The sequence below is a fragment of the Hemibagrus wyckioides genome, linkage group LG18 (genome assembly GCF_019097595.1).
Source record: "Hemibagrus wyckioides isolate EC202008001 linkage group LG18, SWU_Hwy_1.0, whole genome shotgun sequence".
Classification (NCBI taxonomy): Eukaryota; Metazoa; Chordata; class Actinopteri; order Siluriformes; family Bagridae; genus Hemibagrus; species Hemibagrus wyckioides.
Genome location: NC_080727.1, coordinates 13231242 through 13248364, shown reverse-complemented (window position 1 = coordinate 13248364; position 17123 = coordinate 13231242). Strand labels below are relative to the sequence as shown.

The window sequence follows — 17123 nt, the reverse complement described above, 5'->3', positions numbered from 1 at the left end:
AAAAGATGCAGTGGCTGCTTCGGACCGGTCACTGAAATACATGATGAAAATGTTCAAATTCTAAACATTACATCACTATATGTAATGGACTTCAATTTGCATCTATCTTCTTTTGCAGAACACTTGCACTTACCTGATCGAGCCAAATCTTTGTTTTACTTTGGCCATTTTTTAGCATTTAACATTGAGAGAGAATGAACAGAGCATTATTATTGTCACTTATAATAAATGATGGATAAAATCGTTTAATGCCAGAGGTTCTTTATTTTGAACAAATTTCCAATGTCACAACCAGGCTCTCAGGCAAGTCTTATCAAAACCATTGCTCATGTAACATCACAATATCACAGGAGAAAAGCCCCTATTTTGTTTACATGAACATACATGTACACTAATTAGCAAAAGAGAGCATTCAAACAGATATCAGGGCCAGGTGACTTTACACTAAGTATGGTTCAGACTAAAGGAAATTCAACAAGCTACCAGAGAAGGTGGCAGATGATTTGATTACCCTGCCACGGCCATCAGTTCACCTGCATATGATAAGAGTTTATGCTGTTTATGAATCTGAATGTATCCTGTTTACAATTTCTGCTATGAGACAGGCACACTAATTTTTCTGTATGAGAGAACCTGTTCAAAAAAAAAAAAAAAAAAAAAAAAAAGAGAAGCCATGGCGCTAAATACCATCAGACTTACCTAGAACCAGCTCTGTGCTACGGGTGCTCCCGGCAGAGCCCTGGGACACAGCGTCACTACACCCTGACACGCCGGAGAATTTCGAATGGGGCATGACTTCAAGGTGGTTGTGCACAGGCTGACTGCACCACTCCGAGTATGAAGCATCAGCAAAGTCTGGGAATCGGAGAACACAGACAGTTGTATGGAGTGTGTTTACATTATGATTAAATGAAAAAACGGAACACATAAATGAAAGTTCTCATGCATTGTGACTTTGTGACCTCAAATATGTGTCTGATTGCCAAATTAAACTCAATCTTCTTTAGGGTTTTGCAACATTCTAATTACTTAATCCGGATATTGTAGGTGGTTTGCACCCTGGGCATGTTTGCTGTGGTCTGGATCCAAGCATGATTGCTCCTGACGCCCCCTGCAGCATTGGTAGGGTTTCAGACTCACTTGATTCTACAGAACCCTGGTGTACTTGTGCTCATATTACACAAGCACAAACGCTCATGAAGAAATATTTATTCAGATGTATTAGTTTGCTGCTATGCTGCACAGCAGGACACAACATTTCCCTGTCACTCATGGTACACATGCGTCGTCATCAATGGCTAAAACACATGCACAGGTTAATTTATTTTCTGAAAAATTGGGGACCAGAGTACGAGTCAAGCGCACGTTCGCAGGAATCGCTGCACAGTTCCAGTGCAACCGAACTCGGACCACTTCCTACAGGTGGTCTCGGCTTTTGTGCAGCAGTGTACTTCCTGGTCCGCATGACAGCTTTCACATTACCCCTTTTCATGCAAACTGTGCCCAGTTTCAGAATAAAGTGCCAGTGTAAAAGCTCCCATACTCAAGTTTACACATTCATCATGAGACATGCCATACAATAATATTGTACTACACTTGTAAAGCAACATATTAAAAAAATAAAAGACTCAATATATAGTTCTAGAAAGGCATCAGCCTTGACCCTAGATAGATAATATGGCTCACCTGAACGATTTTGTGTGGGTGTGTGTGTGTTGCAGCCCAGCACTTTGCAGCCCACACAGTAGAGGCAGTTCTCCTCTGTGTGCTCTTGTAGACCCGTCTCCTCAGAGCCCAACAGCTGCTGCTGATCTGCTCGGCTCACGGCCATCAGCTCCGTAATGCTGAGCTGAGACTTCAGCACACCGTGCCGTGAGCCATCGGAACCTGGCAGTAGAGAGAGGTGTCAGGAAAGTGGTACACATATATGACATCTGTGTAGGTTTAATGGGATCAGAGTTGATCAGCAGCACATGAGTTTTTACCATCAGAATCTCCAGAGAAGAACTTTGCAGATCTGTCCTCTGAAGGTGGGCTAGTCCTCTTCTGGAAATATGGAGTATCTTTTATCTATTAACAGAGAAACAAATGAACAGATGACCGTCATGACAATGTCTGATAAGCTATTGAAGATATATGATACAGTATATCATAACTAAAGAATTCTAAAGATGTACATTCCCTAATCAGTGCGTTCTGATTAACCAGATAAATCTGCCTAGGACAACTAGAAGCATATTTTTAACAGATAACTTATCATCTAGAATAATGCTGTCCTGTCTTGGTAGGCACAGAGAATGGGGACAAGACAAAAGGCTGAGTACTTGGAACATGTTGTTGATGTCCACGGGTAAAGCGAGGCCAATGTAGTCATCCGAACTGCCGAAGGTGGCGCTGGACACCATGGAGCGCACAGAGGATGAGCGCTGCAGCGTTGTCTGACTGATGGGGCTCAGAAGGTCCTCCTTATCCAAAGATGCAAAGCTCAGAGCCTTCAGGAACCTGTACGAACAGAGGAACCCAGTCAGTGCTAGGACAGAACAGAAATATCATGAGTAGAGAGAGAGAGAGAGAGAGAGAGAGAGAGAGAGAGAGAGAGAGAGAGAGAGAGAGAGAGGTGATTGATATGATCAATACCTGATTCCCACAACTGATTCTGGATAGCTTGTTTACATTAGTAATAGCTTACTCAGAAAACTACCACAGCTGCTAAACATTCACTGGGCTGTTAAAGTCGGCACATGCCACGCATTCAGACGCGGAAAAGCTTACAGGTTTAGAAATAAAAAGGGAGGGGGGTTTACTTTGATAACGTGTACTACGTATTCTGCAGGAGTGTCTACGGAACACAGGATAAGGTTCTGCTCGGTTGTTCTTCTATACTAGCTCAGGAGATTTAACAGGGAGGACGAATCGCCTTGCCTGAAGGATTGAGGAAGCATTAAGAGTGCACAAACAAGGATGATGATAAATCAAAGGGGTCCAAGCACTTTTGATAAAGTAGGTTTTAGGGTTGCACAGAGGCAAGGGTAAAAATTATCCCCTTAAAAAATAAAAAAAAAAAAAGGACAGAACCGGTCTTTCCAAATGAATGAGAGCTGCCAGCTCCCGGGGTGATCCACACGGCGTGGTAGGAGAGATCGGCGACGTCGCCCACCTGAGCCTTGGCCCAGGCAGCTGAAGCGTTTTTTAGAATACCTGAGAGGGACCATCAGAAACAGTGCACGTTATTTACAAAAGTGGAGTCCCAAAGCGGCTTACATCAGGGACACTGAGCATCTAAACTCATTCTCCTCTGAAGAAATATTTGAGGGTTTTAGTGTAGTACATGATTTATTTAGTCTGGCCAGGAATTTTGGCATGTCTGGCATATAATAATAACCCTCTATAAATTACCCTCTGAATATTTGTACATATAATGAATCCTTTTTAAAGGCTTTTAAACTGAAGGGTGTGCGGTTTCTCTAACACAGCACCACACCATAAAACCCTCATAAAACTACAACAGCTGGTTAAGATAGGAATAAAACACAAGAGGTATTATAGGAAAAAGAACAGTAGTTAGTGAAGTGCAGTCTGATGCAAAGCTTCCTTTACTGTTACAACCCTATAACATTTCCCCCCAATCTGTTTTATTCCTCTTATAGCACAGCAAATATGGTAAATGTCCATCCTGATTTATTATAGAATGACTCAGTGTTTTGTTTTTTTTAAATCATTAGATACATTTACATTTAACGTAGGGGAACTTTCAGAAAAGTTCCAGTTATCACTCATGATATAGCAGCTAAAAAAAGCTTTTCTCTCATGTCTCTTCAGCTGAATGTCACAGCTTCACCTCTGTCACAAACTGACTCCAGGCATAAAAGTTAAATAAACACCTCTGCACAGAAAACGTCACCATATCAATAATTGCAGACATTATTACCGTGGACTTTTTGTAAACTATTACAGAAACAAACACAATGCTTAGAATGAGCTCACTGATATAAACCTGCTGCAGCTGAATCTACTGGAGTTTTTGTGCTGTATTGCCACTACGAAAATGCTGACATTTTAATAAGAGAAAACGGTTACCAAATCCTTTTTAAGGAGCCTCTTATTGACTGTGCCTCAGCCAAACATCAACACAAACATCATCATATTACAGTTCTTAGCCTGTATGAATGAAGATGTTAGCCTGTGGTCATAACTGGTCATATACAAAACCCCTAGAACACAAAATAAAAAACAAAAAACTGGCCTATATTTCAACTTGGACCTAATGTGTTCAGTTAGTGGAAATATCAGAAGAAATTGCTTCAATAAACAGCCAAACATTAACATTCATGTTTAAATAATGAGAGCTCATTCATTCATTTTCATTAAAAGCCTATAACATTATATATGTGGTTGTTATATTGTTATATGCGTGTTCTTTCTAGTTAAATATAACTGAGTGCGGTTAAAGTCAGTAAATATTTTTGCTTGATTGACCATTTAAAATTTTTACACTCATAAAATCAGTTTCCAAACTGATTAAGTGTTAAAGTGAGCAAAAACACCACAACAGTGCAGCTGGAAAAAGTGGTGTGTGTGTGTGTAAAGACGTTCAGACCTTCTCGGTGTGAGCCTGGAGTCCAGACTGCCAGCTTTCATAGTGATGGTGTCGGTGAAGAGTACATCTTTGGCAGGGGAAGCCAGCGCCTCACTGTGGGAGAGGGATGGGTGGATGCGCTGCTGCTGAAGCCGCTTGAGCGTGGCGTAGCCCAGTGCGTCTCTGGGGCTCGTGTACATAAAGCTGCAGTCCGTCAGGCTGGTGATGGTGGTGACTGAGGGCGATTTGAGAGATTGCGCCCTTCGTGGCAGTGTGTGAGATGAACCTGGTGGAACTAGCAGCACTGAGTTGGATTTGGAAAGGGGAAGGTGGTTAGATTGGGGGGTAAGTGAGTGTAAGGTCCGGATGGTCTGCGCGCTGACGACCGTGCTGAGGCTGACGCAGTCTGTGTCTATGGTGGATGAGTCTGTGGCGCCCGCCGCCGTCTCTCTGGACGGGCTCGAGCTCATAGAGCTGATTCCGCTGGTCGTCGTGTCTGTGTTGAAGCTTTGGCTTCGGCTCTTGAACTGAGCCCCGCCTCCAGAGGTAGGTCCATCACCTGCCAGCCTCTCGCGACTGGTCTGTTCACGCTGCATGTCTCCGCCTGCCATGCTGCGTTCTGAAACACGTGGCAGACGTGACTCGCCCTCGCCAATGTCATCCTGATGCTCATCCACTTTATTCCCTATGAATGAGGTCTCCAGGGTGACTGACGGGCTCTTGGACAGGTCAGGAAACACCGGGCTGAACACATCTCCCTGACCTGGGGAGTACACAGAGGGTTCTGTGACTGTGCGATTTCTCCTCAGGCCTCCAAGCTTGGGCTCGCCAATCAGCTTATGACTGCTGCCACTGCTGCTGCTGCTACCTTTAGGGTCGCTAGTGCTGCGCGGCTTCTTTCCGGAGAGAGAGATGAGGAAACGGTTGCGTACAAAGCGGCTGGATGCTAGGATTGTGAAAGGGCTGCGGTCCTTTAGCAGCTTGGACCTGATGTACAGGGGTTGCTCCTCAGACAACTCAGAGCCATCTTTATCGTCATCTAGGATGTACATGCCTGGAAAGGAGAAACCATTTACATTCAAGTGATTACATTGAGAATTTATTTTATTGGATGCACTATTCTGTGAATTAAGTATGATTAGGTAGAAAATGCCACAAAAAGTATTAGCCTAACTTTCAGTGATAAGAAAAAAATTGCACCAGATAATCAGGAAGCAGTTGGAGAAACACTTACTGGGTTGGGTGGAGTCACTTTCGCTGTTGTGTCTAGAGCTGGTGGATTCAGAGTTGAGGCTGAGTGTGCTGGGCACTGACGACAGCAGGGTGGGTGGAGGTGGGGGCTGTTGCTCTACCTCGTCAGGCACCACAGGCCACTGCTGTCTACGACTGTGTCGAACTGCATCCCAGCCCTGCACCTTCAGCAGCTCACAACCCTGCTTTGTCTTGGAGATTAGACCCAGTACATACAGAGATGTCCTGAAAGAGACATGGAACAAAATGTAACGTAACTCAAAGGTGGGCTCAAGGGATTTTAATAACTTCTGTAACTGCACACAGCGTCAGTGTGGTTTACTGGTTGCGCACCCGCGGATGGAGAGAACCTCACAGTGGTGGGCCAGAGCCACTATGTCTGGGATCACATTCTCTTCTTGTAGCAGGTTCAGACCCCAGTTGGACGTGCCGACATTACCCTGAACACAAAGGAAATGATCAGCACCAACACTTTTTACTTTCTTAACTACCCTATGCAATAACTGAACTGTACTAACCAAGGCCCAGAGAGCAGCTTTAAGTTGTTTGATGCCTTCCCATGTGTCCAGCACTGGGGATCGCACAGTGTAGCTTAGGTCAGGTACGATATTCTGTCAGAAAAAGACAACATGAAGGTTGCACAAAAGGAAATTTGATGAAAACTGGTAAAATTCCCAAGGAAAACTACTCTCACCTGAGATTCTAGGAGATGGCAGCCTGTCTTATCATGCACAAGCTGACCATATAAATGCACAGGAAGATAGACATTTGGCCTTTGCAACCTGCAAACCAAATTAAACCACAATTCTTAGAACAAGACTGAGGAGGAAAATCTGAGCGAAGGAAAAATGGAAAAAGTGCAGACCTTTGGTTGCTCCGTCGTACGTAGTTGTCCCCATCTACTGGTTTGCGGTATGTAGTGAGAGCCTCATTTAACTGCTCCTCTATTAGATCCACATACTTGAGGTTATATTCCTGAACAGGACAAAGAATCACAGTATACTGTAAGCTACTTCAAACAATATGGTTTCTTCATTCAAGACAAAACTGGACAATTTCTTAATGTGAATATTTACAGATACACGAATCACTCGCATATTCATGCAGGTTATCTAATCAACCAATCAGCTCAATTGCAGACTGCAAGAAATCAAGGTCAAGAGCCTCTCTCCCTGTTCACATCAAAGATCAGAATGAAGAATAAGCGCGATCTCAGTGACTTTGATTGAGGCATGGTTATCAGTGCCAGATGGGCTGGGTTAAATATTTCAGAAACTGCTGATCTCCTGGGATCTTCACACACAACAGCCTCTAGAGTGGACACAGAACGGTGCAAAGAAACCATGCACCAAGCATTAAACCATGAGGTGGAAGAGTTACACAGCGGTAGATCACATCAAGTTCCACTCCTGTCAGCCAAGAACAAAAGGATGAGGCTATCATGGGCACAGACTGTAGATTTCTTGTTAGCTCAAACCATTCTGATCATTCTCCTCCATACAAAAAATGATTTCTGTTGTTTTTCTGAGTCTACAGACAACTGTGTGTGATACTCCCAGGAGATCAGAAGTTTCTGAAATACTCATTTCACCTCAACAGCCTCCATGGGTACAGTCACAGAGACCACATTCCCCCTCTTGTGATATTGGATGTGAACATTAACTGAAGCTCTTGACCTATATCGATATGATTTTATGCATTGTGCTGGTGTCACACGATTGGTTGATCAGGGAATTGCATAAATGTCCAGGTGTTCCTAATAAAGTGGACAGAGAGTGTATGTACACGTTAAGTTTACTAAACCAGTTCAAGGAAGCAATAAAATGCTTCACACTCCAACGCACGCAGACTAATGCTTCTGATGTAAACTGGGCTTCACATTCATAAAGGAAACCACAACCCCTGACTATGATCAGCTGTAGTGTTACACACAAGCCGAGATTTTAAAGCCTTAAATCGTTTTCAGAAACTCTCAGTAAAGCCCCCTTGTCACTTCAACTACTAATCCCGGCTTCATTTTTTTTTCTAAACGTTCAGATGTTAACAGAAAGCGTATTGTCATTTTTAAACTATTCAGATGCTTGTTCGGTTTAGTCCCTTAAATATTAGCGTAGGCGACAGTATAACCAACAGCAGAGATAAAGCACCTTCTGCCATTTCTCCAGCTGCTTACTGACGTAGCCTCTCTCGTTGAGGTAGGAAAAACCTTTCGGAATGGACAAGAACCTGGAGAGATAAGAACAGATCGAGTTTGATATGGAAACCACGCTGTCTTTTCAATTCAACGTAATGCTGGTACTGAGAACTGTGTAATATAGATCAAATTTTGCTCATTATGATCTTAGATTTAATCAGATCTGGCAGCAAGAAAGAGATGTGAGGTCTCGTGTCTTCCTGTCTGAACTCTTACCTCAAAAGCAGGAGCACACCCTTGTCCCCGAGGTGAGTCAGTGCTGGCTTCAGCTGAATCAGTGCATGTAGATTCGCCTGCAGAACACAAACAATGAACAAAATTTTGTTGATTCATTTTCTCTCAACAACATGTCTGTAAATCAAAGACATTTTCAACACAATCACATCTTGTGCAGAAACAATATCGTCCTATAACACAAGCACAAGAGGTTTATTCCTATTATATCACAGCAACTGGATTATAATTACTTTATAATTATTATTATTATGTGCAAGAATAATTAAGATGCCACTCTAGGAATCCAACACGAGTTACTGTATGTAAATCACATGACTTTATTAGTTTAGCAAACTTTAGAGGTTTGTATTTCTTAAGATATACCCTTATTATGTTTGATCTCTCACCTTGTCCTCACAGGCCTCGTCCAATATGTCTAGGGCCTCTATGGAGATGGTCTTGTTGCGGTCATGGAGCTGAGTGACCAGCAGCTCAATGCCCCAGTTGCTGAAGAACTCCACGTTAGCACGCAGTAACACACGCAGGTGCTTGGTGGCGTACAGCCTGCAATTCTGTAGATGTGCGCACACACGCACGAACGCACGCACGCACGCAAGCACGCACACGCATGCACACACACGCATGCACACAAGCATGCACACGCACGCGCACACACACACACACGCACGAGAAATCAGTATTTATACAACATTTAACTTTGGATCAAACAATTAATTTTCTCCAATTAAAAAAAACAAAAATTCTGAACGAGGGAAAAATCTGAGGGAATTAATTACACAAGTGAGGGATTAATGTTCTTCAGAAATGTTTTAAATCCTTTAAATAATTTATATTCAACCTTATACTTTAAATCCAGGGATCCAAGGAAACCATGTTGATTTATTATATAATTTATTCAAATTTTAGGCCTATTATTATTTTTTTTTACTATACAGCAAGTGGTGGGAACAGTGGATATTCTGCTATACACTGGAATGTTTTATTTCTAAACAATCCACAATTTAGATCCAGTGTTGCCACTGATTATAGCCCTATCTTTTCATAGTCCACTAAGACAGTCCAAACTTTAACATCAGCAGATAAACACTGGGACATATGTAGTTTGAGCACTATGGAGACTCCTCTAAATGTGACATGGAAATATTAAAAGCTAGAAAAATGAGTATGTGGGCTTACATCAGTTGCAGCAGTGAGGATTTTGGAGAGGATGACTCGTGCTAAGCCGTCTCGGCTGTAGTCCAGTGTGGATACGGTCAGTTTCAGTAGATGGTCCTGATTCTTCAGGGAGCAAAGGTTCAGCAGGCTACAAGGATATGGCAGAGATGGACATCAGCGCAGAATTAAAGCCACACAAATGACACATAATACTTAATGATAGCTCTTTAAGCAGCTCCTCTTTTTTTTTCCAAATAAATTTTCATTCACACAAGCACAACAATGGAAAAAAATGCAAACAACTAATTGCTAGTTATTATTTAGGCTCTCTCCTGGTCAGGGTCATTCTCAAAAATTCCAAAACAAAAATGTCCAACTCATTCATCAAACCTCAGCAGCTGTATTTCAACTCACCACTGGAAGACACTGCATTTCTCAAGCAACTTGACGCCGCTTGGGTGGGCAGAGAGAGTACCCAGGAAGAGGAAGTAATGCTGGCTGAGTGTGTTGAGGAGACCGTTACTCTGTAGGCTACGGTCTGGTTTTTGCCCAGAGGATGAGGACAGCCACTGCACGATGTCCTTCACCAGGTCCTCCAGGTACACCTGGCCATCCTGATGCAAGAGGTACAAACAAACCATTGTGAAGCTACAAACATGCATGCAGACATACAAACTAACAAAGTATAAAACAAGGCCCGAGAGCACGAGCGCTTCCCCTCACTCACCTCATCTGATTCCAGCAGGAACTCGATGAACTGGCAGCCAACGACGGTCAGCTGTTTGGCTTTGCTGTGGTCCAGCTCCAGGCTGGCATACAGCTTACTGCTGGGTTTGTAGAAGAACAGAAGCCTCCGTACAAACCTAAAAGCAACCCCAGATCACCATTAAATACACTGTACAAATATAAATTATATGAAGTGTGAAGTCACATGAAATACAGTGGATCCCTGTAAAAATGGCATGGGGGGGATAAAAAAAAAGAAAAAAAAAAAAGTACAATAACCTGGTTGCATAAGGGTCAAACCATTTCATAATTAGAAATATGGTAGTGTTCAGAATCAACCAATCACATTCAAACTCATGTTAAATACTAATTAGTTTGTACCTTCTATCAGTTAAAGTGACTGATTAAACACGAATAAAGTACAGCTGTTCCTATAGGATTTTTCTGATATCTTCTTGGTAACATCTGACCAGAAAAGCTACAAAGAGCTTACAAAGCAGTATGGAATCTCAATGTTGAAAAATAACAATTAGAAGAGGCTTACAAAAAAAAAAAAACAAACAAAAAAAAAAACAAAAGACGATGAATATACCATGGACCACTGTAAAGACAATACTCAACATGTGGAAAAAATATGACAACGGTGAGATTACACGACAACACCCCCCCCCTTTAATTGATGAGAAGTCCAGAAGAAAACTGGTCAAGGGAGACTGCCATGAGGTACATCCAATACATCCCAAAACCATGTGGAATAATGTGTTATGGTCTGATAAAACCAACTGAATCACATCACTGAAGCATCAGCTGAACTGGGGCTTTAATCAGGGTGGAGGGAATAATGAATAGCTTCAGATACCAGCCAATTTTAGCACAAAACCTTAAGGCTTCTGCTAAAACACCTAAGATGAAGAGGAATTTTTACCTTCCAGCATGACAATGACCCGAAGCATAGCCACAAAATCAAACAAAGGTATGGCTTCATCAAAACATGATCAAGGTATAATCATGGAATGGCCAAATCAGAGTCCAAATCTAAATCCAATCAAAAATCTGTGGGGTGACCTGAAGTGGGCTGTGCACAGGAGACGCACAAATAAACTGAGAGTTAACATGCTATCAGATAAAAGAATAGCAAAATACTGCTAAGTCAAGATGAGACTTTTACCTAAAAAAAATGACTGAATGCTGTGATAAAATTTAAAGTATTAGTAAATTAAGTATTAGTTTAGTTTATTGTACTATTCAAATTGTTTTTCACTTTAATATATAGCTTGCAATTTCACAATAAAAGGTGAGAAAAAAAACATGCCATTTTAACAGAGGTGTGTACATCCACTGAATGAAGATTAAACCTGTTCTTACTTGTGCATTTGTTCATCTTTGTTGTTCCGCAGATTGACATTTGGCCACTGCAACACAACACAATAAATTACACACCCATTTTTGCTCATTACAAGCCTGTCATTTACTCCTCTATTCTCTCGTACTGACCTTCAGTATTGTACCGATGAGAACCCAGTTCCATTCTAGGTTCTGTTTGTGATATAGAATTTGACTGTCTCTGAGATTCATCATCAGGGCTTCCTCAGTGTCCTGAAACAAAACCAAACATGACACGTTAACACTGAAATTTTTTAATTGAATGTTAATGACACTGGTCTGAAATGTAGTATTCAAATACCCCACCAACACGTTTTTAGGCTGATGGTATTCTAAGTCTGTGACCTATTGAACCAGTGTTAATGTATTCACTGATAGAGACGTCAAAGCACTATTGTACGCTGCTCTGGATAAGAGTGTCTGCCAAATGCCAGAAATGTAAATGGCAATATCACCTTTTCTTAACAATTAAAGTGAGTGAGAATTTGCTCTTAGTACCTTAATGACATAGATGTCTTTCTGTGGCCGCAAATACTGGTCTCGAGAGTACTGGGCTGCAGCTGACTTGCGGACGATGTGATCCAGGTAAAGGCTGTTGGGTTTGGGACCTCGCTTCTTTTTCTCGTGGAAGCGCTTAAGGTAGTTCACTGCAGCACTCGCACGTCTGAGAGAGAGAGAGAGAGAGGGAGAGAGGGAGAGAAAGAAAAAACCCCACAAATTTACATGTCAAGCAACACATTAAAACATTAGTCAATCCACACCATTCCATGCTACTGGCAGAAAAACAACAGTGCATGCCAGCATTCAATGATCAGCCATGAGCCAAATTTTCATTTCTGGCTATTAAATGTTTGATCATTAATGCAGTACGCCTTGTAAGGTTGTCACAACCACTAGCAACTCAGGATCCTTAGTTGAAAACCATGCCCATTAACAACCAAGCTGATTGAAGTCTCTCCTTCAATAATGCTGCAAAATGCTATGCAGACATTTTATCCAAGTATGATTTGAAGTATCATGTGTATAGAGATTGTCTGCTGCAGTGGAGGGGTTTGACCAGCGTTTGTAAAATGTGATGATTCTCACCGGTGTTAGTGATAGAGCTGGTGTGACTTTGTTAAAAACAAATTTTAAATGAGGTCTTGATGCGAGATTTCTTGTGCGAACTGGGGGGGGATTCATGAAACGTATGTGGAAGCGTTGTCTACAATAAGAAATGTCGGTCTTGCATTGTTTGCAATCAGATAAGTTAACATTACCCATACTTTGCAAAATGGTTTGGTCTGTGGTGTTTTGTTTTTTTCCCCGTGGTAAGAGCTTCCACATTCGCAGTAAATTCTATGATTAATTACAGACTTTTTCTCATAAGAAAGGAAATAAGGGCTGGTGTATGGCGAAGTTCTTAAGACATTATAAAAGATCGCATTAGAATGAGAATGAGTTAGGATTGTTTGATCACGTATTATATCCATTTACATACATGCATGAATGATTGTCTATTTTCCAATAAGGTCCTTGCTAAATGGTTTGTCCCAGGCCTCCATATGCCATATGCACAGCAGGCCAGCTTAAAACTATGAGAAAACTTACAGCCGCTTCTCCTGAGGGATGTCAAACGAGGCCGCCATGTTCATCAGAGTGGGCAGGCAGTGCAGATGATGGCTGTGGGAGTGAGGGAGGATGGTATTGGCCTGCGGGAAACAGAAACACAACCCTCCAGCTCAGAAAGAAATGCTGAAGAAAGTCAGCATTAGCTAATTAATGTGAAAATGGAAAGATACCATGTGCAAGAGTTCTCCGAGAAGAATGGTAGCGCATACTGAAACGTTATCGTCACTGCTAGTGACGACTTCCACCAACCCCTGAGGACACAGACGGCTTTAAATGAGCATATATAAGCATCTTTATGTGTCGTACAATCTTATCAGAGCACTTATAATTTAATATTAAAAAAAAAAATACTTCCTCTATTTCTCATTGAAATATTTAGAAAAAATACCTCTAAAAGCCCACTATTAATGAAGGCAGACAGTACAAGTGCAAGGTAGTTGTCCATCAGGTCAGGCCTGTAGAAACACAACAGATTACTTAATTAGCATTTTTTTGTGTCTGTGCATTAAAAACACTTAAATTCCACAATAAACATAGACATTACAATTGATCTTTGCCTTTTGATTGCTGAAAATCGTATGGTTTTTATTTTTGGTTTTAATATGTGTATTAATGTATAGAAATAATTCTACTTCAAATATGTGCATGTTTTTATAGAACCATTGGACAGTGTTAGAATTTCATTTATTTTTTCCACATTGAAAACATTTCGTGAGTTTCACAGAACAATTTACTGAAATATAATTTCATTATTTTTAACCAAGAACATGCTGGTGAGCTAGAAAAAAAATGGATAAACAGTACTAAGCGTGTTGAACAAAAGAGAAACTGTCCTGGGATGAGCACAGGACAGTCTTTATGATTAGAGCAGATACATGTCTACAGTGTCCAAGTAAGACTATCAGATCAACACTTCTTACTTTCACCCTGTGTCTATTTCCAGAGTTCTTACCTCGACCGGGCCCGATGAGGGAGGATAATTTTGGCTTCTGAGGCCACAAAGCCATCTGACAGCCTCCAACTGTCCTGAAATCTACTGGGATCTACAGAGGGAGAGACAGAGGAATGCGAATGTTATTCTAATCTATTAACTCTATTAACTACTCCAGACAAATTTACCAGAATAGCAATAGATGGATTTTTGTAAACCACTTTGTAATGTCACCCACCAACACTAAGAAGAGCTTCGATGAAGTCTTGTGTAACTACTGGGACGGGGAGTCGGAAAATGTCATACAGCACGTCGAGAAGGCCCTTCTGTTGAGAGACAATTTAAAGGAATCAGTTATTAACTGTTTATATTATTGCAGTCAGAATAGAAAGTAGCAGAGTTGTTTCACAGCTTTGTGCTCGATAACCAAAACTGAACAAGGGTCAAACTTCAACTCATTTTAGCCTCTGAGCCATATTAAATTAAATGTGTTCATTTATTTATCTTCATTCTGAAAGCGGAATGGATTAAACGCATCTCTTACAAAAGGCTGCAATTCAAAAGACACTCGCATAAGTATTTGCACAAAGCACTGATGGATATTCTCCATGTACTGCGAAAGAAAATTAGGACTCCACATCGACACCTCTTGCTAGAAGGAAAATTGAGTTGAAAGGAGAGCACCGGTCAAGAGATTAGTAACGTGAGATTAGGAAAGGGGAAGGGCTTTTAAAGGGTCAGTTAATATCAGAGAGTTAAAAACACTGTCCGTTATTCCAGATCCATATAACGAGTGACTGTTGTTCTTATTAAAAGCAGACTGTTTTTGAGCGACACCCTATAGTACCATGCTCAGTGTTAAAAAGGTTGGTAGCACTGCTATTGATGTTCAATACTGTTGAGTACTGCATACCCTCACTTCCATATTCGGTATACAGAGAAGGCCAATGAGGGACTGGATGCCGGAGCTGCCTGATTTGCAGAGGTTAATGATGCCTGGATGCAGAGAGAGAGAGAGAGAGAGAGAGAGAGAGAGAGGTGTCAGGAAGAGGAGTTCACATTTGGTAAAAGTGTGTCATGATTAAAAAGTGGTACTGCCTTGCATAGTTGGAAATCATAATCCTTTATGAGCTTACCAGACCACGAGCGGAAGGAAGCAACAATAGACATCTTACTAGCCAGAAAACGAGCCTCTCTGTCTTCCCTAGTGGGCAGAAAAAGTCAAACCAACATGCAGTTCATAAAATGAAGGTTCAGCAATCAATAGTGTAATCATAATCGCATACTTACTTGAGCTGTGCCTCTGCTGTGTCTGGATTGTGTCTGTAGTGGAAGTCTGTATAAGGTGCTAGGATTTGCTAAGGGAAAAGAAGAAGGGGGAAAAAAAAAAAGGTCTGAATATATGCCTTTCTTTTTCTCAAGAATTCTGATTAACTGATATTGTACTCATTATCATTCTAAACTAGCTTGATAGAGGTAGAGTGTAGGAAGTTGGTCAGCATGGCAGGAAAAGGATGCTTTTGGGCGGTTTAATCGAATAATCTGCTATAATAAACTTTCATTAAGTTGCCAGTGAGAGCAGCAGTCACACTAGATTTTCAGCTTGCTATATCCTGGACCAATAACAATATGAATGATAAGTGATGTTTAACGATTCTAACAATGCCTCCCTTAATGTTATTCTCCACTGGCGCTTGATCTCTGGACCTGGTGCACTTGGTCACGTTGATCTTGATGTGATTTTGAAAGGAACGCATCAGGTTTATTTTTATTACTGCGATAGCCATCAAGTCAGATGATGTAAATATCTGTCAAAAGGCTTGGTGTGTGCAGCATTCAGAGTGACAAAAATAAAGTGTTGTGTTTCCTAATACGTTTCCTCGCGCAGAATCGTAACTAACTGCTGTCTGATTTCAGAGCAGGGCAACAAAATGTATTTCTCTGATGCACCTTAGCTTGCTGCCAAACAAATAAATCTCAGAACAATCTCATGAGCCGAGAATGCAGCGGTTATGTTAGATAATTGCTATTTTTCTCATTCAAGTGTCAGTGACAAGAAAGAACAGACCACAGGCCTGGCTTCTAGCTTTCCAATGTCTCACACCTCTGAGAGGCACAAATGTTCAGCAATGAATCCGGCTTTAATGAAACTGTGCCACAGGAACACCATTTCTTAGATTTCTTGCACACATATAAATTGTTTTTGATCTCCAGGCTAATTTTTTTTTTCCATGTTCAGCCTGATCACTATAGATGCCTTTGCAATCGACTCCTTTTGGGGTAAGTGGAACATGATGTTGACTTAGTTACTTATAGTAACACATGTTAATGCTGGTATCTCCCAAAATCTATAGGACTGTTTATTCTGTGGTCCAAAATTGCGTTTACCTCCAGCTCTACGTCTGAGCGCACGTACTGCCGTGTATGAGGGTGATTGAGTAGGTGCAGGATGGTGGTCATCAGAGCCTCGTTGATGCGGCTGAGCTGGCAGTCGATCACGTTCTTCAGGATGGTTTTAAGTCCACCACGCCGAGCCACAATCTCTGGGTTCTTCAGTGCTGTACAAACGACATGTCACACTGCTTAGAAAAAAGCAAGGGAAGGGGAGAAAAATAAAAAATAAAAAAACAACAAGAGACACGCACAGCGCATACTGTTTAACTCACCGAGTTCACATATGATGGCGATGCAGGCGCGCACCATGCGGTCTCGCTCCTGGATGCCATCGTTGCCCACGGCGACGAGGGAGTTGGTGATGGAGCTTGGGAAGAGCTGAGCATTCACAGTGATCATCTGGAACAGTGAGGAAGAGGAAGTGAGGGCAAGTTTGTTACACCTCACTCGGCTCTTAAGCTGTTATACTGAATTAAGTAAGAGAATGAGATGAGTGCACAAAAGAGACAAGTCAGTGAAAGGGAAAGAGAGTGCAAGAAAAAGAACGAGAGAGCGAGAACAAGAGCAAGAGAGGCAAATAAACAAAAGAAAGATTAGAAGAGAGGGTGAAAGAAGGTGAGAGTGAGAGAGAGAGAGAAAAGAAGAAACGGTAAGAAAGAGAAAGA

At 41.6% G+C, this 17123-nt stretch overlaps 1 protein-coding gene across 1 annotated transcript in view; it reads right to left on the bottom strand.

The window, feature by feature from the left end:
* rictorb (RPTOR independent companion of MTOR, complex 2b) overlaps positions 1-17123 on the bottom strand; it is a 30078-nt gene that overhangs the window by 1776 nt on the left and 11179 nt on the right. Inside the window, exons 7-35 of the mRNA XM_058415981.1 lie at positions 16731-16857; positions 16453-16622; positions 15355-15422; positions 15201-15268; positions 14978-15060; positions 14303-14390; positions 14086-14176; positions 13522-13588; positions 13304-13384; positions 13113-13213; positions 12021-12186; positions 11634-11735; positions 11505-11551; positions 10141-10276; positions 9828-10027; positions 9435-9561; positions 8645-8809; positions 8238-8314; positions 7975-8053; positions 6693-6802; positions 6522-6609; positions 6346-6438; positions 6161-6267; positions 5811-6052; positions 4598-5630; positions 2325-2502; positions 1986-2070; positions 1687-1887; positions 700-855 (exon numbers count right to left, since the gene is read on the bottom strand). Of these exons, the coding sequence (XP_058271964.1) occupies positions 700-855; positions 1687-1887; positions 1986-2070; positions 2325-2502; positions 4598-5630; positions 5811-6052; positions 6161-6267; positions 6346-6438; positions 6522-6609; positions 6693-6802; positions 7975-8053; positions 8238-8314; positions 8645-8809; positions 9435-9561; positions 9828-10027; positions 10141-10276; positions 11505-11551; positions 11634-11735; positions 12021-12186; positions 13113-13213; positions 13304-13384; positions 13522-13588; positions 14086-14176; positions 14303-14390; positions 14978-15060; positions 15201-15268; positions 15355-15422; positions 16453-16622; positions 16731-16857 (4336 nt within the window). The remainder of the gene's footprint in view (positions 1-699; positions 856-1686; positions 1888-1985; positions 2071-2324; positions 2503-4597; positions 5631-5810; positions 6053-6160; positions 6268-6345; positions 6439-6521; positions 6610-6692; positions 6803-7974; positions 8054-8237; positions 8315-8644; positions 8810-9434; positions 9562-9827; positions 10028-10140; positions 10277-11504; positions 11552-11633; positions 11736-12020; positions 12187-13112; positions 13214-13303; positions 13385-13521; positions 13589-14085; positions 14177-14302; positions 14391-14977; positions 15061-15200; positions 15269-15354; positions 15423-16452; positions 16623-16730; positions 16858-17123) is intronic.